This window comes from Arvicola amphibius, chromosome 3 (genome assembly GCF_903992535.2).
Source record: "Arvicola amphibius chromosome 3, mArvAmp1.2, whole genome shotgun sequence".
Lineage (NCBI taxonomy): Eukaryota > Metazoa > Chordata > Mammalia > Rodentia > Cricetidae > Arvicola > Arvicola amphibius.
The window spans coordinates 52,041,116-52,064,032 of record NC_052049.1 but is presented as its reverse complement, the minus strand read 5'-3'; the positions used below and the strand labels follow the sequence as shown (position 1 = coordinate 52,064,032).

General features: G+C 44.2%; 1 protein-coding gene across 1 annotated transcript in view; it reads right to left on the bottom strand.

Moving 5' to 3' along the window:
• Iqgap2 (IQ motif containing GTPase activating protein 2) overlaps nucleotides 1–22,917 on the bottom strand; it is a 280,863-nt gene that overhangs the window by 22,848 nt on the left and 235,098 nt on the right. The window contains exons 22-28 of the mRNA XM_038321192.2: nucleotides 19,399–19,548; nucleotides 16,322–16,485; nucleotides 13,314–13,538; nucleotides 10,999–11,139; nucleotides 10,258–10,342; nucleotides 9,060–9,292; nucleotides 5,279–5,411 (exon numbers count right to left, since the gene is read on the bottom strand). Coding sequence (XP_038177120.1) covers nucleotides 5,279–5,411; nucleotides 9,060–9,292; nucleotides 10,258–10,342; nucleotides 10,999–11,139; nucleotides 13,314–13,538; nucleotides 16,322–16,485; nucleotides 19,399–19,548 — 1,131 coding nt within the window. The remainder of the gene's footprint in view (nucleotides 1–5,278; nucleotides 5,412–9,059; nucleotides 9,293–10,257; nucleotides 10,343–10,998; nucleotides 11,140–13,313; nucleotides 13,539–16,321; nucleotides 16,486–19,398; nucleotides 19,549–22,917) is intronic.

Below are 22,917 nucleotides of genomic sequence, written 5' to 3'. Positions count from 1 at the left end.
TCCAGCTTTCGCGTCTCAATATTTTCATCCAATACTGCTTAGTAATTTTTTTTTTTCAAAAAAGGTTTTAGGCATCATAGCTGGGGAGGACTGTTGGTTGCCTCCCTCGGTTGGAGGAGCCAGAGGGCAGGGAGTCTGCTGTGAGATTCTGTCTCCTCGTGATGCCAGAAGCTACACCCATGAAGTCTCGCCAACTTGACTTCCCAAACATGAGCGGAACAAGGATGACACCATTAAACATGCCAAAGTGGATGGGAAATGCCCATGAGGGCTGAACTCTAAACAAAATCTATAAGCAACTAAGAAATGCTGAGAGCAGGAGAAATAGTCTTCTCTAAGGAAGAACACAACAATTGGTTATCCAATATCCAATACCAGCCCTGAAATCATAAATACATGTAACATTATACAGACTGAGTAGGTTACACTTAGGAATATATATGTATGTACATATATGCATTTAGTAACAGAGAAAAAAAAGAGACCATGAATTTGAAAGAGAGTGAGGAGGGATATTTTGGAGGAGGTTGGAAGGGAAAAATGTTGTAATTGTGTGTATTTGTGTGGGTTTGTTCGTGTGAGTGGAGTGTCCGTAGAAGCCAGATGAGAGTATGTGATCTCTGGGGGCTGGCACTACAGGCAGCTGTGAACTGCTGGGTGTGGGGTGCTGGGGACACCCAGAAAGAGCAGCGTATGCTCTTAAGCCCCTGAGCCATCTCTCTAGCTCTGCCTAGATGGTAACCATAATTCTGACAATTATTAAAGTTATAGACATAGCCACAGCTTTAACCTTTGTCTCATGGGGAAATACCAACAGCGCATTAAGAAACTGCAGCAAGGGCTGACGTGAAGCCCCAGGGTTGATCCTAAGCACTGTATTAACTGGGTGTGGTGACTCAGGCCTGTAATCCCAGCACTGGGGATGAGGCAGGAGGATCAGAAAGGATCAGAAAGTCAAGGTCATCAGAAGGTTTGAGGACAGCCTAGGCAACACAGGACCATATAAGAAAGAAAGGAAAAAAATAAACCCCTATAGTGGGAAAGGGGCACACCAATTTTTTTCAGCACAATCTTGCCTTTTATGCCTAACCATTGTGTTTCCCACGGACATTACAGCAAATGGGCAAGAGATTTATAAAGTGTAGCAGAAGTTTCTTACCAACCACTAGCAGCAGCTGAAAAAGTATGTGCACATATATCTTTAGAGATACATCATGCAGTACCGGAATATTACAGTGCTGCCCCGTGTGTGTGTGTGTGTGTGTGTGTGTGTGTGTGTGTGTCTGCATACGTACACAAGAGGCCAGAGGATATTGTATGTCTAGCATTTTTTTTAATTATCTGTTATTTTATGTGCACGAGTGCTTTTCCTGAATGCATGCATGTGTATCACTTGCATGCCTGGTACCCGAGGAATTCAGAAGAGGACACTGCATCACTCTGGAACCGAAGTTACAGACAGCTGGAAGCCACCACATGGGTGCCGGGATCTAGGCTCCTTGCCCTCTGTAAGAGCATCAAGTGTACTTAACCTCTGAGCCATTTCTTGAGCCATCCACACTCTGCTTTAAAACCCAAGCCAAAACATGAATTCTGAGAACTGACCTCGGGTACCCCTGAACTATCTCTCAGCAAACCCTCCCCCACCCCTTTTTAGTTGGTCAGGAAACATTAAGAATTTCTCAAGGCAAGGACTGTAGAAATACTGATACCATAAAGCCTCAAACTGAGTGACAAGGGCTGGCTGTCCTTCCTGGTCTCGCAGGAAATGCTGCTGCTCTGGAGGACTCAGGGGGAGGGTGGGAGGGTGAAATCAGGAAGGACAATAGAAACATCCGTTTCTGTTTGCATTTCTAACTAAGTTGAAACAGTGTTTCTAGGCTACTGGCACCCTTGGGGACAGGAGATAGTCACTTGTCTTCAGCTTATGAAAAGATGAATCATAATCATAAGCCAGTCCTTTTTTATAACTGAGATAGAATTCATATAACATCAAACTCACTCATTTTAAATACAACCGTGCCTCTTTAGCCTGCTTAGCCATCGTCACTAAGAATTTTCTTCCATTCTGTTAATCTGTAAGATTAATGAAGGGTTGTTTACTTATTTATTTTTTGAGACAGTTGTTTCTCTAGGTAGCCTTGGTTGGCCTGGAGCTCCCTGTGTAGACCAGGCTGGCTTTGAACTCCCAGTGGGTGATCCACGTGTGCCACTGCACCCAGCCTGAAGGGTTATTTAATGCTGAGCTTCCAGGCACTTGTAAATTGTGTAGGGATCTTCTCCTCCTCCTCCTTTACTTCCTCCTCTCCTCTTCTTTTTTAAAATAGTATTTTGCTTTGTAGCGCTGGCTAGCTACTAGCTTCATAGTGCTGGTACTTTGGGTCCTTAAACTCTCGGCAACTGTCTGGCCTCAGCTTTGCGAGGCGCATATTATTGCCATACCAGGAGCTACCTGGGTTTTGAGTAGAAGAGTAGCCTCCCATGCAGAGCTTCAAGGCAAGGGAATGAATGCATGCAACCTATGTTCATTGAATTTAGTTTCTTAAAGAGAGTGTCTCATGTGGTGCAGGTTGGCTTTGAACTCAGAAACGTCTGATCCCCCTGCTTCCACTTTCCCAAGCACTGAGGTTTCGTACACGTATTGCCACATTCCATTTATGCAACGCTGGAGCTCCGAGTGTTCTTGGTAAGTACTACCAAGGGAGCTGGGTCCAGCTCCATCGTATTTATTTTCTTCTAAAGTCTGTTTATGACAAGGCAGACTAGCTTCTCATGATAGACAGACATACTTAGTTTTCAAGCAAAACAATATGCGTTGCTCTTTTAAAAGTGAGTGGACTCCAAGAAAGACACGGACAGAAACGATATAAAGACAGAAGGACATAATCTTGAAGTGTACTCTGTGTGTGTGTGTGTGTGTGTGTGTGTGTAGGAGTTAGAGAAGAAAATCCACAGGGTGGTGGATTTATGTTCTCATTCTCTTTAGAGACAGGCTGATTTGGCTGCTATCTCTGGAAAGGAGGATTTATGATAGGTAGCCAGTGTCTACCTTTTATGGTGTTAATTAGAGAATGTAAATCATCTTTTTCTTCCAAAAGAATCTGTCTTAAGCTGATGCTGAAGTTCTGTCTCTCAGCTGTGGGTTTGGCAGGCCAGGCAGTTGATGGGTTGTGTCTGCTTCAGCCGCCTCCACACACAGACAGGACGACTCTGCTGTGACGCCATGCCCCATTACATCTGCTCCCAATCCAGCACAAAGGAACTTCAAGTCAGTCACCAGCCCCGTTCCCAGGACTTCGTTCTGTTTTTAATTCTTATTAGCATAGGAAAGGACTTTTTTTCTTTAAAGCCCAGCAATCTTAACAAGTACAGTGACATTTTCTGTCTGCCACCCGTGAGAAAGAACCTCACTCTCAAAGAGATTGTTCTTTCTGTATTTGAATCTTCCTTCCCGAATCATGTGACCAAGGTGATCATATTTGAGATGAATAAACTGTCCTAAGAGAGTCAAGTGGGTCAGCATGTTTTCTTGTTCATTAGAAAGTTATTGGGGGGGGCGGTGTGCTAGAGAGATGGCTCAGTGATTAAGAGCACTGACTGCTCTTCTTGAGGACGTGGGTCCAATTCCCAGCACCCACATGGCAGCTCACAACTGTCTATAACTCCAGTTTCAGGGGACCCGACAACCATGGCAATGTATGTAAAATGGAAATATTATTTTTTTAAAAAGCTATTTTCTGGAAGAAATTCATGGCTGGATAATCTTGCTATTGATCTAGAGGACAGCTACAGAAGGAAGGCTGACCAACTCATTTAATTGGTACATATGGAGAGCTTGTGGCAAATGTCAGTTCCCTGTTCCAACCTTCCAAGACAAAAATCAAAGCTGGGTCCTTTTTTTCCTTCAAATCCACAGTCCAGCTGTGGAAGTGCTTGAAGAAGGCTGGACTCCCAAGCAGCGGGTCTGCCCCATGTCTATGTGGGTTGAGTCGTTGGGGTGTGGCTTTGGAAAGGCAGGTATTTGAGATGCAGCCCCTAGTGATGGGTACAATCCAAAATTGGATTTATCCTTCACTGAAGTATCTGGATCTCTAGAACTTTGGTGTGGTTCTGAACCGCTTGGGAATCATTGAGATGCAGATTTGGAACTGGGTGGTCTGGGATATGGTTCTAAACTGTCCCTAGGACCTTATTTGGACCTTATTTTGACTAGCAAAGTTTAAAATTGTTTAAGAAAAAGTTACCTAATTCACTTTCAAGATTCTAAAACTTAATCGCAGGACAAGCATGGTGGCTCGTGTCTGTGATCTTCCCACTGGGAGCTACATAGTAACTTCTAGGTCTAAGCCTGGGGTATAGAATAAAGTACCATCTTAATCATCCCCCTACCGCAATACCCAAGTAAATAATATTCCAGGTGAATTAGGTGAGGCTGTGGTATAGTGTAGTATATGCCTGTGTGCATGCAACAGGCAGAGGCAGTAGGATCTTGAATTTGAGTCCAGTTAGAACTACCTAATGATATTCTTGCCTTGAAAAAACAAAACAATAAAAATGCCACAAAACAAAACTTAATTCCAATTGCATTTAAGGCAAAATAGTTCCAACTATCTATACAAGCTCCAGTGCCTGGCTTCTGTTTACAATAAATGATGGTAAAACCACCCTGGGCTTTCTAACTCCTTCCTGGTGTCACTGTGGAGAGCTGATGACTGATTGTGATGCTTGCGTGAGAACGAGACACAGGCACCATGACACAGCACAGACTTGAAATTCTAAGAAACCTGGTTTTAGAACAGTGACAGCCCATTTTGCAGGAGGAGGTTCCTTATCTTCCTGCAGAGCCTGGTTTCCACCCTCTCTCTCCCTCTCTCTGAGCAGCACATCACTTCCTGACCTTTTGGCTTAGATTAAGTGATGTATATCCAGGCATTAGAGAAGTCTCCATTTCCCAGAAAATGGGGGCAAAGCTGAAAGCACTCTTGAAAGAGGCAGAAGTAGGTGGGTCTGGGCAGCACACCTCTGGTAAGGTGAGCAATCCCAGTGCTTGTGTGGTCCAGAGTTTAAACTGCACCTGCATCACCTTGCATCGCAAAGGTGAACTTTCTTACTTGGGAAGGGCTTTACTAACATCCAAGAGTCAGACAGCAATTAAGGCAGGGACTTATTGGGCTTAAAAATAGACACATGAGCACAAGCTATTGCAAGACCAGTTTCTTCCAATGAACAGATGCCTGATTCATGACCTGGGGCTAAGACCCCTTCTTGACCCACTTACTAAATGTGTATTGATGATTTCTTCGATCGAAATATAAATGACTGGTTTGCTGACAGTCACCAAGTCTGTGTATTTGTCCATATTAAACTTTTCTTCTGGTTCATGGACATCACAAGCTTCTTGGAAATATTTCCTAAGAACAGGGAAAAAGAGGTGTTAAGATAGAGTCAAATTTGTAAGTGGAAAAGTGCCACTAAAATAAGTTTTGGAATGATGGCTAGAGCACTCCCCTCCATCCTAACCTTGAGGCACTTGCTATAGCTTCTTCCAGGGTCTCTCTCTCTCCTCTCTCTCTCTCTCTCTCTCTCTCTGTTTTGTTTTTTTTGAGACATGGTTTCTCTGTATTTTTGGAGCCTGTCCTGGAACTAGCTCTTGTAGACCAGACTGGCTTCGAACTCACAGAGATCTACCTGCCTCTACCTCCCGAGTGCTGGGATTAAAGGCATGCGCCACCATGGCCTGGCTTCAGGGTGAACCTTCATGGTGGTGCTCGTCCGTGTCTCTGGATGCCGAACCTCAAACTGGTCCACAAATAGGATGAGAGATAAGTGTGGGCCTTGGACCCCAGGATACAGTTTGATGAAATTATGGGCAGGATTTCTTAACACACACACACACACACACACACACACACACACACACACACACACACCAATAATATAATTTTTGAAACTAAGAGAAAAATCAAACAACCAGGGTTGGGCCTATAGTTGAGTTGGTAGGTGTTTGTCCAGCATGCAGGAGGTTCTCACTGCCATCCTTGTTGCTGCATAAGCCTGGCCTGGTGGCAAGCTAGCACTCAGCTAGTGGACTTTAATAACAGCCTCTGAAATATCAATGAAAATGTAAGATGAAGAATTCACTGGTGTTGGGGAGATGGCCTAATGGGTGAAGCATGACCACCAGAGTTTGTATCTCAAGGACCCATACAAAAAAAGCTAGGTGTGGTGGCATATGCCTGAATCTGGACTGCTGAGGAAAAAGGCAGAGATAGGCAGATTCTGGGAGCTCAGTGGCCAGCCAGCCTAGCTAAACACATGAGCTCCAGGGTCAGTGAGGGGCTGTATCTCAAAACGGAAATAGAAGATAACAGAGAAGGATGCCCAAAGTCAACCTCTTTCTTCCACATGCATGGGCACACACATGCACAGGACCTACCCACCCCCCCCCCCATGCTAACATTGTGTATGCTGAAGACTGATCTTAGGACTTAACACATGCTGTATTGGTATGGGAAGTCTTTCTGTATATGTGTTGCTTTTATTGGTTAACGAATAAAGCTGTTTTGGCCAGTGACTTAGCAGAACAGAGGTAGGTGGGAAAACTAAACTGAATGCTGGGAGAAAGAAGGTAGAGCCATGTAGCCCTGTTGGAGACAGATGCTGGACACTGGACAGAATTTTACCTGGTAAGCCATAGCCATGTGGTGATACACAGATGAATAGAAATGGATTAATTTAAGATATAAGAGCTAACTAACAATATGCTTAAGTGATTGGCCAAGCAGTGACTTAAATAATATAGTTTCTGTGTGATTACTTTGAGTCTGAGTGGCCTCTGCCAACACTGTACCACTGAGCTATAAACCCCAGTCCCAAGTCACATAATTCCCTACCTGAAAATTTAGTTTTATAGAGAAAAAACAATCCAGTAAATTGGTTCCTTAAATGTGCAAGCTCCTGGGTCTACAACATCCTAACCTGCCTCTGAAGGTTCTGATACCAGATTGACAAAAATGGGAGCTAAGCCTCTTTCTTCCTAGATCTAAGCAATGGTGGCTGACCAATGGAAAGACCATTTCAGTTAAAACACAAATCCCCCCAGAAAAGGCCCTAGGACTCAGACCCCAAGGAGTCTCTTATTTTAAACTAGAGCTAATGTAGACAGAAGGATGAAAAATATCTGTGATTATACTTTAGAAGCCCTTGGTAGATTTTAACCATGTGATGTGGGATTCCCCTCTGTATGGTGTGAATATGTTTTATTACCATTGGTTAATAAGGAAGCTGTTTCAGCCAATGGCTTAGCAGAGCAAAGCCAAGTGGAAAATCTGAACAGAGATATATAGAGAGAGTAGGCAGAGTCTAGGAGACGCCATGTAGCTGCCTAAGGAGACGGTCACCAAAACCTTATTAGTAGGCCACAGTCTTGTAGCAATACATAGACTAATAGAAATGAGTTAATTTAAGATATGAGTTAGTTAATAAGAAGCCTGAGCTAATAGGTTGAACAATGTTGTACTTAGTATAGTTTCTGTGTGATTACTCAGGTCTAAGCAGTTAGAAATGAACGAGAAGTCTTCTACACCTGTGTGTATGTATGTATGTATATATATATATATATATATATATATATCTTACATACCATATATATACATATATATGGTATGTAAGATATATGTGTATGTGTGTTTTATTCTATATGGTTTCATGTGTTTTTATGCCTGAAATAATCTCTGACATGCTTTCTATGGCACCAGAGGCCTCTGTACTAGAGCTGAATTCTCCCTTCCAAGCCCTGGGCTAGGAGAAGCAGCCATGTTTCAGGGTGTCATGCTCCCCAGGTCTTGTTCATGGGGTCTTGTTCATGGGGTGCGGATGAATGAAGAAAATAAATACCAGAATGAATATGAGTGAAATAGAAAATAATGTACTTAGGAGGGTACTCTTGGAAAACAAGAGATTGGCAGGGATAACAAGAAAAAAGGAGTCAGGTATGGCAGCACTTGGGCAGCAGAGGCAGGCAGATATAGGAGTTTAAGGCCTGTCTGGTTTACATAGTGAGTTTCAGGCTGGCTGAGGCTATGTAGGGTGACCCTGTCTCAAACAAACAAATGAAGGAAAAGGAAGGTCTACGAACACTTAAGAGTTTGTGAGGAACATGTTATTACTTCTCGTTACTGAATAAAGAATTAAAATTGGTAGGTGAAGAAATCCAAACTTCCCACAGTGAGAGGACCTGAGGTAACTTTCTCACAAATGGTACAGATGCCACAAAGAGCTGTCAATCAGGAGGTTGACAGCTGTGGACCTGGAGGAAATAAAGAATGGGAAGTCCCTTTCCGAGTGAGGATAACAGGGGTCACACTGACGTCACACACACTCTATAATCTACACAGACAAGAAAGCAAACACAAGCCAAGATGGAAGCATCTGCTCCGAGCCCTGAGATGCATGTGTGACTGCCAGCTGCTCACTCCCCTGTCCTTGTGCGATGATTAGTGACAGACTTAGGAGAAAGACATGGAGACAATAGAATTAACTCTTATGTACACAATTAAGAAAGGCCCACAGACAGTGCAGAGCGCATTCACACAGGATCATCTATAAATACAAAGACTGGGGTTTCCCCAACCTTTCCTAAAGGAAACACACCATTTCCTACCATTGTTGCAGATAAGGCAAATTTTTCCCAACTGGAAAACAATTTGGAAAAGGAAATAAAGTTACCTTCTTCGGCTCAATGAAACTAATCCGTTGAATGTTTTACTCTAAATACTATGTGTGTGTGCTGCATCAGGGAGAGAACTTTATCAGAAGCACAGATCCTAGACAGGAAGGACTCAGTGCAGCAGGATGGAGGGGGTGGGGTGGGAATAGCGGGTCTAGGTCATCTTGTCTGCTCCTTTCCTTCATCCTTCATTCTCCCAGGGGCAGCCACTGGAAGGCCTGTAGTCACACAGAGTTCCCGTCCCCCTCCAAGGCCCTGGTTCTAGGTACAGACCCTGCCTTTCTTGTCCATCTCCCCACATGTTTCTTTGAACAGGAATGGACCTTCTCACCTGAATTCCTGATAGGTTTCTGATAAATAATTGTTCATTGACGACAAGTGCTCATTCTCTCCCTCAAACAGCTTGTTGGAGGCTGCGTGTTGGAGAACCTTGGCCACAGATCCCAGGTTTCTCCTCTGGTCAGAATTGATCTGACCTCCGGCTGTCATGTCAATGATGTCGAAGCCATCTGGAGCCACGATGGCTGGGTTCATATATCGGTAGTACAGGAGGTTTCCAACGATCTGTCCGAAAAGAAGAAAAAGGACGTTTTCAAGAGACAAATGAGCTCTGGTTGCTTTTAATCTTTAAGTATACACTCGTTTCTTATTTTACACTTATATTTCCCAAGAGAGTGAGTCATTTTCAGACGTGAATCTTCTCTTTTAGCATTAAAAATTTAAGAATCACTTTATTTGTGTGTGTGTGTGTGTGTGTGTGTGTGTGTGTATGTGTGTATACACACATATCATGGTGTACATGTAGAAGTCAGAGGGACAACTTGTGGGAATTGGTTCTCTTTCTATCATATGGGTCGTAGGGATCAAACTTAGGTTGACAGGCTTGGTGGCAAATTTCTTTGCCCACTGAACTATCTCACCAGCCCCTGACATGACTCCTTTATGAAATATTAGATGCAGAAGATGAACATAACTTCATACTAACACTGTATGCCACACAGTTATGTTTTGGTGGAAAATAAGCTTATGACCACCAAATGTTCTAATATTGAGAGCTGCAATGATGTGGGAAGTTTCTAAATTAGCGTCAACAGACAATGTCTCACAGTCATTAAACACAGAAGATCTGTAACGACAGTCATACAGGGAAAGTATGTCATACAACTGTCTGTTGGTGAGATCATCACACAACTGTCTGTGGGGAAGAATGTCACACAACCATCTGTGGGCAAGAATGTTTCACAACCTTCTGTTGGTGAAAATGTCACACAACCATCTGCTGGTGAGAACTCCACAAAACCGCCTGTTGGTGAGAATGTCATACAACCGTCTGTTGTTGAGAACGTCAAACAACCATCTGTTGGTGAGAACCTCACACAACCGTCTGTCAGTGAGAACATCACACAATTGACTGTTGGTGAGAACATCCCACAACCATCTGTTGGTGAGAACGTCATACAATCGTCTGTTGGCAATTCCAGCTCAGAACCCCCAGAGAAGCTGCAGTGAGGTTACCCTTGAGAATCTACCTTTAAGAGCTCCTCTTCCGTGGCATCGGGAAATTTCTCACGGATCGAGTTCTTCAGTACTTTGGCTATATACCTCAATCCATAACTACACGGGGAACAGATGACAAAAGAAAATAATGGAAAAAGGCTAAGTGAGCTAGAAGCATAGCAATTGTTCCAATCAACCAAAGCTCCACAATTCTCCTAAAAATTCAACATAAAGTGAGATGCAATGGAATCACAGGGCTTCCGCTGACGCTAGCACCCGAGCACTGTTGGTGGCCATGACTGAGGTAGTGCCTCTTCATTAGAGGGTGGGGATGAAGTAGAGTCATTTGATTAGGCCACCTTGTATTTTTTTTTTTTTAAATATTTATTTATTTTATTATGTAAAGAATATTCTGTCTGTGTGTATGCCTGCAGGCCAGAAGAGGGCACCAGACCCCTTTACAGATGGTTGTGAGCCACCATGTGGTTGCTGGGAATTGAACTCAGGACCTTTGGAAGAACAGGCAATGCTCTTAACCTCTGAGCCATCTCTCCAGCCCCCGCCACCTTGTATTTTTGTTGTTGTTGTTATTTTTGGTAGGGTCTTGCTATGTAGTCCAGTCTGGTCTCATATTTACAGTCATCATTCCTGGCTCAAGATCATCACTTTAGACAGCAAACCACCAGGGAGAATGCCTATCTTCACTCCACGGACTTAGGTAATATTCCAAGAACTTCCGCAAACACTGCTAAAGTCACTACGGATCAACTTACGGCAGCAGATCGAGGGAAGAAGTGATAGAACTCAGGACTTTGTCGGTGACCTTCCTCAGGTTTTCGATAGATGCCTCCAGTTTATTCTTCACCTCTGGGTATGTCAGGGCTTGCTCTGTGGTCACGTCGTAAGGCAGCTTGCTGAAGATGTGACAAAGGTTCAAATGAACAGTTGCTAAGGTTCATGTATGCACCAGTGTCCCGCCAGCTGACTCTGCAGCCAAGCTCTGCAGGATGAGCTGCAGGTTGCCATGACTCCGCCTAAGGAAGACACCCTAATGCAGCTCCCACTACCACTGGATCAGGAGGGACTACAAGCCTCCCTCTTAACTCTAATGGAAAAAGAAAGCATGGACCAGGTTATGTAGACTCAGCTAACCCACCCTTTCTCTCTTGCTTCTGTCCGTTTTTCTTCTCTCCATCTCTCCTTCCCTCCTTCCCTCCCTCCCTCCCTCTCTCCCTCCCTCTGTTGTTCCTTCTGTTGCTGACTGAACCCCACAGCCTTGTGCATGTTAGGCAAATGTCTTTCTAGTGAGCTACAACTTCCACCCCTATTTCCTTTTTAAAGCTTCTGAGATGGCCTTAACACAGTCAATGCTGGCCTTAAACTTGCTATGGAAGTGAGTGAGTATCTCAGTTCCTTTTCTGTTTCTATAACAAAACACCATGACCAAGACAACTTAAAAAAGAAAATGTTTAACTTGGGCCTCGTGGTTCCAGAGGGTTAGTGTCTATAATCACCACAGCAGGCAGGCAGACATGGCGCTGAGAGCTTTCATCCAGATCCACAAACAAAGTAGAAATAGCTAACTGGGAATGGCGTGGGCTTTTAAAACTTCAAAGCCTGACCCCCAGTGACACACCTCTTCCAACAAGGTTACACCTCCTAATCATTCCCAAACAGTTCTACCAACTGGGGGCCAAGTATTCAAATTATGAGCCCATTGGGACCTTTCTCTTTTAAACCACCACAGCGAAGCTAGCTTTGAATCCCTGATCTTCATGCCTCTACCTCCTAAGGGTTGGAATTATAGGTGTGTTCCACCATGTCTGGCTTTTTTCATTTTTTTTTTTTTTTTGGTTTTTCGAGACAGGGTTTCCCTGTAGTTTCTAGAGTCTGTCCTGGAACTAGCTCTTGTAGACCAGGCTGGCCTCGAACTCAGAGATCCGCCTGCCTCTGCCTCCCGAGTGCTGGGATTAAAGGCGTGCACCACCGCCGCCCGGCCTTTTTTCATTTTTTATGCAATAAAAATCTAATATGTTCATTATAGTAAAATAAATAAATAAAAAGCAAACAAAAATGGCACATAGGCAAATAACCTATTTTCTTATCCTAGTGAATAAACAAACCCTTCTGTGTATGATGTATTGACCTCACACACTCATGGGTCAAGGAAATTTGTGTACATCCACCTCCCATAGAAATTCCATGTGTGTGTACATACATGACCAATCTTTAAAAGAGAAAATGGGTTATTGTGCTGAACTATAAAAAAACCCATACATCATGATTCTATTTCCAATGTCAATAAATACATCTCTATACTTCCACTTCAAACAGGAACCTCCTCCATTATGTGGTATAAAAGCATTTACTAAGTAAACCGCCACAGTAAATGCTTTGAATTTCTTGACTTTTCATTATGACAGACAGTGCTATGACAAGTACCTACTTAATTCTCTGAGCATCTTACTTACTTCGTGCGGCATCCTTTTGCAAGAAAACAAGAGCTTGGACTGCTTAGTCACAAACTACCCCTAGAAGAAGTCAAGCCCACCGGGAGCATGGCTGTTTACTCTTACTCACAAGGAAACACACAAAATATTTTTGGTCTAGATTTAGAAACACAAAGAGTAAACAAGGAAAGGAATTATTTATGATAGGAGATGAGGTGGGGATCAGTTGTTTCTGAAATGGGAAAATACCACTGGGTATTAAGACGACCAAGTGTCTGGGTGCTTGGAAATTGCTCAGTCAGTAAAGACCTTACTGTACCAGCATGGGGGACATGAGCTCAGTGCCAGAACCTACAGGAATGATGGCGAACACTTATAATTCCAGTTCTGGAGAGAGACTGAGACAGGAAGACTGTGGAACTCAGTGGCTGGCCAGCCTAGTTGAATTGTAAACTCCAGTGAGATCCTTTGTCTCAAAAAAGGAGAAGAGATAGACACACGCACACGCACACACACACACACACACACACACACACACACACACACCATCACCACCATCAAAACCAACCAAAGAAACAAAACTTTAAGAATTAATGATCACAAAGCAAGCCAAAGCCAGCATCGCCCTGCCTCATTACCTGGCCTCTCCAGTCTGTGTCTCCAGCTGGTTCACCCAAGCCTTGTAGACCTCCACAGGGTTGGTGTTGATGATCAAGGCCTTGTCTTCGATGATCTCTTTCACCACCGGAGCCAGTAGCTGGCGCAGGGTATTCTGTCCCCGGGCCCCTCTGTTGAAGCTGACCACCATCTTGATGACTGTAGGGTTGCCCGTCACGATGTCCTGTACTTGGTCCACCTTTGACCTAAGCAAAGCCCAAGCCAAGACAAAATGAAGCTGCAACTTCAGAGTCATCCTACAGGGAGGTGTAAGCTGCAAGATGACCCCGGACAGATAAGATGACCCAGGACAGCTAAGATGACCTGGAACAGCAAAGATGACCTGGGACAACAAAGATGACCCAGGTCAGGAAAGATGACCAGGGACAGCTAAGATGACCAGGGACAGCTAAGATGACCCGGGGGCAGCTAAATGACCTGGGGGCAGCTAAGATGACACAGGGCAGCTAAGATGACCCAGGAGCAGTTAAGATAACTAGGGGATACCTAAGATGACCTGGGGGTGTAGTGGGAGCTGCGGGCAGACCTGCTTTTCGTCCCGGTCGCATGCTAGCTTATGCCCCGAAATAACAACACACAAACTGTATTCATTTAAACACTGCCTGGTCCATTAGTTTCAGCCTCTTACTCACATCTTGACTAACCCATATCTAATAATTTGTGTAACACCACGAGTGGTATCTTACAGGGAAAGATTCAGCATGTCTGACCTGGTGGCTGGCTTCATGGCGACTGTCCCAGAGAGGAGAGGCAGGGCAATTGCCCAGAGAGGAGAGGCATGACGATTGCCTGAGGCGTCTGCCTCACTCCCAGCATCCTGTTCTGTCTATCCACCCACCTAAATCCTGCCCTATCAAAAAGCCAAGGCAGTTTCTTTATTAACCAATGAGAGTCCTCCATCATGGGGGGCAGCTAAGATGCTGGAAGGGCAGCTAAGATGACTAGGGAATACCTAAGATGACCAGGGGCAGCTAAGATGACCTGGGACAGCTAAGATGACCTGGGACATCTAAGATGACTTGGGGATACCAAAACGACCTGGGAGCAGCTAAGAAGATGGGAGGGAGCTAAGATGACCGGGTGGCACTGCCCCTCTGTTTTACCACATTTGGAAGACACCTTTCTTGGTTCAATGAACTGTCTTGACATCTTCAGATCCCTCTCAAACTCACTGCCATGAGGCTTCTAGCTGCATCCCATGGCTGGGCTACCTGGCTCTGAAGATCTCCTCTTGATTACTCTCTCTTTCTACTTTCTATTCCCATCCTTATTAGACCTAGGCACTCCTTTTTATTTTTTCGGCAGTTATTTCTTAAGATGTTAAATCTAAATCCTCTTTGTGTTCTTAACCAGTTGCAAGGACTAGCAGGAGAATGGGGTAGCCAGTGGTTCAGCCAGCTACAGGTCTCCAAAGCTGTGCCATACCATGATGCCCCTCCTTCACTTATGCACAGAGCTCGAGGCTCCTTTGCTTGGGAACTGTCCTTGCATCTGAGTTTCTAATCCACACCTCGCTCCTAGGGGCCACGCTGGAATTTATTCCCCTTTATATATTTTCATCAACATGCTCTCTATTGTTCAAACTCGGTATAATAAACACACAAAACACCTTTTCCCTATGACTCTCCCCAGTTCTCTGACTTGTATAGCTTTGTTTCATTCAGTTTATAAACTGTGTTCAGATTAAACAAAACAAAACAAAATACAACCATCACCACCACCAAAAACAAACCAACAACGATGTGTTCAAAAACCTTTTACTGCTCCCCAGAGGAGAGCCGTTAAAAGTGCTTTGTAGCCCTCCAGAGGACTGTAGTGTGGTTCCCAGGACCCATGTCTGGGGTCTTACAACTGCCTGTAACTCCAGTGCAGGGAATCTAATACCCCCTGCTGGCATCTGTGAGCAGACACACACATAACACACATAACATGTGCATACACACACATACACACATGCACACACATACACACATACCCTGCTGACCTCTGTGAGCAGACACACACAACACACATACATGCCTTCTCTTGGTATTTCCTATAACATGGCCCCAGCCATCACACACACACACACACACACACACACACACACACACACACACACACACACACGCCTTCTCTCTGTATTTCCTATAACATGTCCCAAGGCCATCTTTTCAGCTTCAGCTCCCGGTACTCACCAAGTCACTCCTGATCAGACAAATCTACCTCCACTTTTGCACCTGGGCCCATGCTCTTTTTACCCTTTTCTAGCTCTTGTAGTGATGCCTCAAAATTTGAGCCAGGCAGCTGCTCGTTCATAAAAATTGAATTCACTTGACCTAAGTGGAACTTTCCTCTACATCCCTCTTATCTGGTATGTGTCATGAAAATTATTTCATTGCTACTTCATAACTAGTTTTCCTACTGTTATGACAGCCAACAAGGGAAATCCCTCATTCACTGTCTTACAGATCCTCCGAGGGCACAGGTGTTCAGCTTACATGCATCAGAGGCCCCTGGGAGCTGCCCCCGGAGATTGCCAAAACAAAGTCCATTCTTGCTTGTGACACTTCTCGTGCATTTTGGGGAACTAACTTATTTAGCTACCCGTATAATTTTTATATTAGTTGAGTCAAAAACCACATCAGCAGAATCTGCTAAAATTCTAATGAGAAAAGAACGCTTTAGCACTGATCATAACCTTCACCCCCTCACTGAAGGTGCCGTCACTCAGAATTAGACAGTTTCCAAGAAGCTTCTGATCTTCAGCTGTTGCAGACATAGACAATAAAAGCCGACTCAGCTGGATCTCCGGGAGGAGAAAGCTACAGCTAATAGCTCCGACAAACCAGACGTTCAATCCCACCAAACTCGACCTACTTCAACCTGAATTCCAGTGCAAAGCCCATTTATAGCGATCTCCTGGCCAGCCTGAGCAAACCCACCACTAATAAGCGTCTGGGTGCTTTCCCATGGATTTTATACATACTTAATTTCTTCCTCCAGAGCGGTTTTGAAAAGCTTGAGCAGCAGATACTCTTCCCTCTGATTAGAGGCGTAATTGTACAGTGTGAAAATAACAGTGTCCATGAATTTAGTTGACTTGTTCTGTGGCATCTGGAAGATCAGCTTAGCCAGGTATAAAGGGTTGGTCTACAAGGCAAGAGGACAGAAGTCAGCCCAGTGAGCTAGAGGTTTCTTCTATATACGAAAGCAGAACCTGGTATTGGACTCCCCTCTCTTCCATGACTTAATGCACCATGAGAAACAGACGTGTTCCTAGCACACAGCCTTTAAAGAGATCAGCTAATATTCCAGGTACAGTGGAGGAAGCTCTACCTGCGAGTCAGAAGATGTAAATGTTCCTCATTACATGTTTGCTTACTATAGTTGTCTATTATTCCATTTGTACTTTTAACCATTGAAGTCATGTGCTAATGTTTATTATAGAGATGCAGAAGAGGGGGCGGGCTCTAGAATCTGGAATAGAAGAGAAAGGGACAGACTAAGGCTCAGTCACACAGACGAGCCTGCAAAGACTGATGGGTAAATAGAAGGAACTACATAGCATCGTCTGAGTATAGAAGGAGAAAGAAGAGACCCCGTTCATGCATGGAGACAGGAAGCCAGCCTGCCATGACAGTCCATCAGGAAGGAGAAGGTGTAAGGCTGGGAGGCTGAGGAGGTGACTGGTCGGGACAGGCAACCAGGGAACTCCCAGAAAGAACATGAGTCAAAACAATAACCACAAAAAAGAGATCAAGAGATTGACGGGAGTTGAAAGACAACAGAGCTGCACTGAAGACAGACTCACTGACGAAAGAGCCAGCCTTTGGTCTAAGCGCCTTCCTCTGGCAGCTATGCAGACTGGGTGGAAAGCAAAAGAGGAAACATAGCCTGTACAGAGGGAGGAATTCACACAGAAAGATGGACTACTCTTGATTCTCCTCACTCTCATGAGTAAAGAAAATGTTCAATTAATACACTTGACAACTAATGTTTACCCAATATGCTCTAGCAGCCTGACCAGAAGGTTTCCATGACAAACCAGATTCTGGTATGTATTGCTACTTAGATTTAGTTTTGCGGTCAGAGTGATGGGTTGAAGTTGTATGCACAAGATGTCCAGGGCACTATTTTCTGCATTTTTTGAAATTATTTTATTTTTGTTTTTTCGAGACAGGGTTTCTCCGTGTAGCCTTGGCTTTCCTGAAACTCACTCTAGACCAGGCTGGCCGCCAACAGAGATCCACCTGCCTCTGCCTCCTGAGTGCTGGGATTAAAGGTGTGTGCCACCACCACCCAGCCTTCTTCATTATTTTAAAATCTTTAAGTGTGTATATGTGCACTATATATGCAGGCGTTGTTGGAGGCCCAGACGTGTCAGACACCCTGGAACTGGAGTTACAGATGCCACCTTAGTGGGTGCTGGGAACCCAATGGGAGTCATCCACAAGCGCTCTTAACCACTGAGCCATCTATCCAACCCAGGATGATGCTTTCTTGATAGACTGAATCTGGATTTTCAAGACAGGTTTTCTCTGTAGCTTTGGAGTCTGTCCTGAAGCTCATTCTGTAGACCAGGCTGGCCTCGAACTCACAGAGATCCACCTGCTTCTGCCTCCCGAGTGTTGGGATTAAAGGAGTGCGCCACCACCGCCCGGCCAACAGAGTAATCATGCAGGCTGGAACAATCATTCTATACACGTTCCTGGGTCTTTTCACCTCTCCATTAACAAATGCCATGTTAGAATACAATCAACACCACAATTCTTGGCCAGCGACTGCGTTATTTTTCTTACAACAGAAATTCTATCAAATTTTGAAATTGTAAAGAACCTACAGAAACTTGTAATTTCATAGACATAAAAAAATTGGCAACTGTTTAAGATTAAACACCCAATCACTGGTTGAAAACTACTCTTAATTAGACAGACAAGAAAACTGCCTAAGGCAGTCAGGGAGTCGGGATGAGGGTTGGGGGTGGATGTGTGTGTGTGTGTGTGTGTGTGTGTGTGTGTGTGTGTGTGTGTGTGTATGGGGGAGACGGGCGTGGGTGGGTGCTGCTTCTCTTCAGGAAAGGTTGCCAGGTTGGCAGTACACTCCACAGGCAAAACTAAGCATTGACATTTTTCCTCCTATGCTGCCACATAGTGGTCATCAGAGGCACTACACGTTCCTAGAGGACCAACACATTAACAACTTTTCTCTCAGCGGGGTTAAGGCATGTTTATGGCTTGGGTAGTGAGTTCTTTCTTTGTAGCCAATAGCAAGGAGTCATGCATCTCCAGGCCTGAAGTCACACAATGAACAACTACTGACCCACCTCTTTGGGGATGGTTTTCCCCACCATTTTGTGGAAGCTGCTGCTATGACTTGCACCTGCCCAGGTTCCTTTGTGATTGACTAATCAGACTGTCAGCAGGTGGATGGAGTACATCAGTGGGGAAACTGACCAACAGCTGGCCCATTAAAGTCCAGTCATAAAACGTATTAGCTATTACTAGAGTCCTGGATGCGATGTCAAATTATGCCTCATGCAGTTCACAGCAATGCCATAAAATAAGAGAAAATAATCCCACCTCTCTGGCCCTGTCCTCCAAAGGAGGTCTGGCCCTGGCATGGAACTGCTTTTCTATTGGCTAGTTTTGCCATGGTTGGCATGACATCCAGTAATGGCTGTTGTCATCATTATTAAATTTATGTTGCTTCTGCAGATCACTGAGGTATCATGCAGATGTGAAGGGAGTAGGCCTGAAGGGTAATGTGTCCTGCAGTGTGTCTACCACTTACAAACTGGGGTTGAGTTTTCCCGTCCGCAATATGGGAAGAATGACAGCCTGATCCTCAGGGTTAGAACAAGAATTCAAAGTAAAACACCTAACGTGATGATTGGTACTTAGTAAAGTACGCTCTAAGCTACTATAAACCTGTTCTATTAAAAGCTGTCATTCTGCTAACATAAAGCACATAACTAAGCTGTTGGCTGATGCATGGGGAAAGAGCCACAAAAGGGAAACATTGTTTATTATCCACAACCCACCATGAAGAGTGACCCAGGCTCACCTGCAGAAGGTAGAACAGTTGCTGGTACGTCTCCAGTGTTTTTCTTCTCTCTTTACTCAAGCTTTTAATCCCCTGGTTGTCAGTGTTATTCAGTATTTCCATTTCTCCTCCTTTTTTCTTATTCAGCTTTTTGCTGTGTGAGATTACATCCTGTGAAGAATTTATGACATTATTTTTACTCCAGTACCCTTTACCACCTCCCTCCCCCCTCCCCAAGACACACACTGGTGCAAGGGTAAGTTTCCGGTTTCCCTCATCTGGAAACAAAGGACAAGAGGACAGTAAACGGAAGGACAGCACCTTGTGGGTGAGCTCAGGCTCTGTCATAGACATTGTAGTGATTTGAATGAAAATGCTCCCCACAGGCCCATAGGGAGTGGCTCTATTAGGAGGTGTGGCCTTGTGAGAGTGGATGTCACCTTGTTGGAGGAAGCGTGACACTTGGGGTGAGCTTTGAGATTTCAGAATCTCAAGGCAGATCCAATGTGGCACACTATTCTTGTTGCCTGCCGGTCCAGATATAGAATTCTCAGCTACCTCTCCAGCACCATGTCTGCCTGCATGCTGACATGCTTCCTGCCATGAAGACAGTGGACTAAACCTCTGAACTGCAGGCCAGTCCCAATTAAATGTTTTCCTTATAAGCATTGCCATGGTTATGGTGTCTCTTTACAGAAATAGATACCCTAACAAAGACAGGCATTCTCCAAAGAGGTATGAATTTGCTCTCGGGATTTAATGCAGGTGCCAGGAAAATCCAATGGAGAAGACACTCTTTTAAAAACATGATATCTTCACCCACAGAGGAGGAGTCAGACCCCTACCTCACAGTACAAGACACTCAGAACAGAGAAATACATACAGGAGTGGGAACTACCAAGCCCTAGAAAGGAAAACTAGCTGACAGTTTTGACTTTAGATTGGATGACAGCTTCTTCGATATAACACGGAATACAAGTTATAGAAGGAACAACAAAACTCTCTATAATCAAAGTTAAAAAGAAGTTTCAAGACTTAATGGATAAGATGAAATGCCTACAAAATAGATAAATAAGCTCTTACTACTAAAGACTAGAAAGATTCAGAACTCAACTCCCCCCATACACAAAAGACCTGAACTGGCATTTCCCCTAAGAGATACACACATGGTTAATAAGCATACGAGATACTCAACATTCATTTTTTTTGTTTGGGAAACATAAGCAAAACTAAGTTGTATCACTTTTTTTTCTTTTCCTGGTTTGTTTCTTTAATAAGAAGTTAATACTGTTTTATGTACTATTTTTTTCTCTATTAGCCTGTAAATCATTTGCCTGCCCTTAGGTAGTCTTCAGTGACACTTCTTAGTGGCTGCATAGTATATACATGTCAAGCCCAATTCACAGTTGAAATGGTTATCTTTGTCAACCTAACCAGATTTGGGACAGCCCAGGAGGCACACCACTGGACACATCCGTGAGGGTGTCTGCAGAGGGCTTTAGACAAGGAGGGAAGCCCCAACCTTCATATGGTGGTTCCATCCCATAGGCTGAGGTCTTGAAAGAAATAAAAAAAAGGGAGGAAATGGGTCAGCCCCAGCCTGCATCTCTCTGCTTCCTGACTGCAGAGGCAGTGAGCACACTCCTGCTGCCATGGCTCAAGCAGCTGCTCCCAGCCACGGCAGACTGTGCGCTCAAACTGCGAGCCAGAAGGAACCCTTCCTTAAATTGCTTTTGCTAGATACTTTGCAGAAGCAATAAGAAAAGTGAATAAGGCACCAATCCCCAGTTACCTGGTGTTTTAAATTGTTCCTCATTTTTTTAAGATTTGTTTATTTTATGTATACCAGTGCTCTATCTACATGCACACCTTTATACCAGAAGCGGGCATCAGATCTCACTACAGATGGTTGTGAGCCACCATGTGGTTGCTGGAAACTGAACTCAGGACCTTTGTAAGAGCAGCCAATGCTCCTAACCTCTGAGCCATCTCTCCAGCCCCCGTTGTTCCTCATTTTTGCAGTACCATCATATTATCCATGCAACTACACTGTTCTAATCTTATCTTCAAATTAAACATGGAACTATCAGTGATAAGATAAAAGGCTGTATATTTAATAGTTATTGGCTTAACATTTAATAAATGGTGGATGTACATTTAGTGTTTGAACTTTTTGCAGGGAGGGGTGAGGGCTTTGCCCATGTCCCATGCCCAACTCCTGGGATAAGGCAATTCTCTTGTCTTAGCCTCCCCAGTTGCTAGGACCATTGGTTCCTGGCTCAAAAATTAATTTTGGTTCACAAAGCTATCAATTATTAATGAATACTTCTAATAAAACCAAGCCAAACCTCAAATATTCATAGAGATGCAGGTGTCTGCTACATGACTGCATCTCTATACGCTACACAGGGTTTAACAGATCTGCTGATTCCGCACTAAGCCTTTATTTTGAGATGAAAGGCATTTCCTGTTTACAAGTTTATGGAACAGCACAGCTGCAGTGTGAGGCCATAAACGGCATTGTGAAAGTTCTTGTGAAAATGAAAAGTACAAACAGACAAGGTTTGAAAAGAAGATCAAGTGATTTTTTTTAGAAATTAACAAATTGTAGCTTTTTTGAACATTTAGAGAACATAATTCTCATGTTATAAGCTGCTTTATTTACATTTTTCCCTTTTTCTTCAACATCCCCCCCGCCATTTTGTTTTATTTTTCGAGACAGGGGTTCTTTTTCTAATAGTTGTGGCTGTCCTGGAACTCACTTTGCAGACCAGGCCGACCCCGAACTCACCAAGATCTGCCTGTCTCTGCCTCCCAAGTGCTGGGATTAAAGGTGTGTGCCACCACTGCCTTAATGTTTTTATCAGGTCTGGAGTATGAGGGTGGGGCATCCATGCACCCATGTCCCAGGTGCCCCTGTGGCTGCCATCCTCAACCACGTCCTAGATCACCGAGAACTGACTGCCTAGCTCTGACTCTCAAGGGCCTCACCAAGCTTCCATCCTTCAACTCCCCCCCTCCCCCCAACCCCCTTGGCCTATCAGTTTTCTGAAAATGGCTGGGGCATACAGGAAAAGAACAAGGCCATGGGAGAGAGGGTCTAATTCGTTCTTGAGGAATAATGACTCCCTTTCTGCTCTTCCAACATGTCCCATAGATTATCTGAAGGCCACTGATGATACAGTGTCACCCTTTGGGTGGCATTTTGGAAACTAGAGGGATATTTTGGGGGCTCCTAAGTGGAAGGCATTTGTGGCTCCTGGTGGGTGGTGGGGGCTAGGCCTTTTGTAGGGTGATGAAATGATCCTGCACGGTAGAAATATGGAATGACTATCTGCTCATCCACATAGGTGTGCTTGTGAGTACCAGAGACCCACATCTAAGCGTTCTGCACATATGCACAATGCATTTTTCCATATACAATGTCAATAGACGCTTGATTTTCTGGGATTGCAATTGCTGTGGATATTGAAGGCAGGCTACACTCGTCCGGGACGCTGCAAGGAACTGGGAACTCGACACTGACTATACCACCCTTCA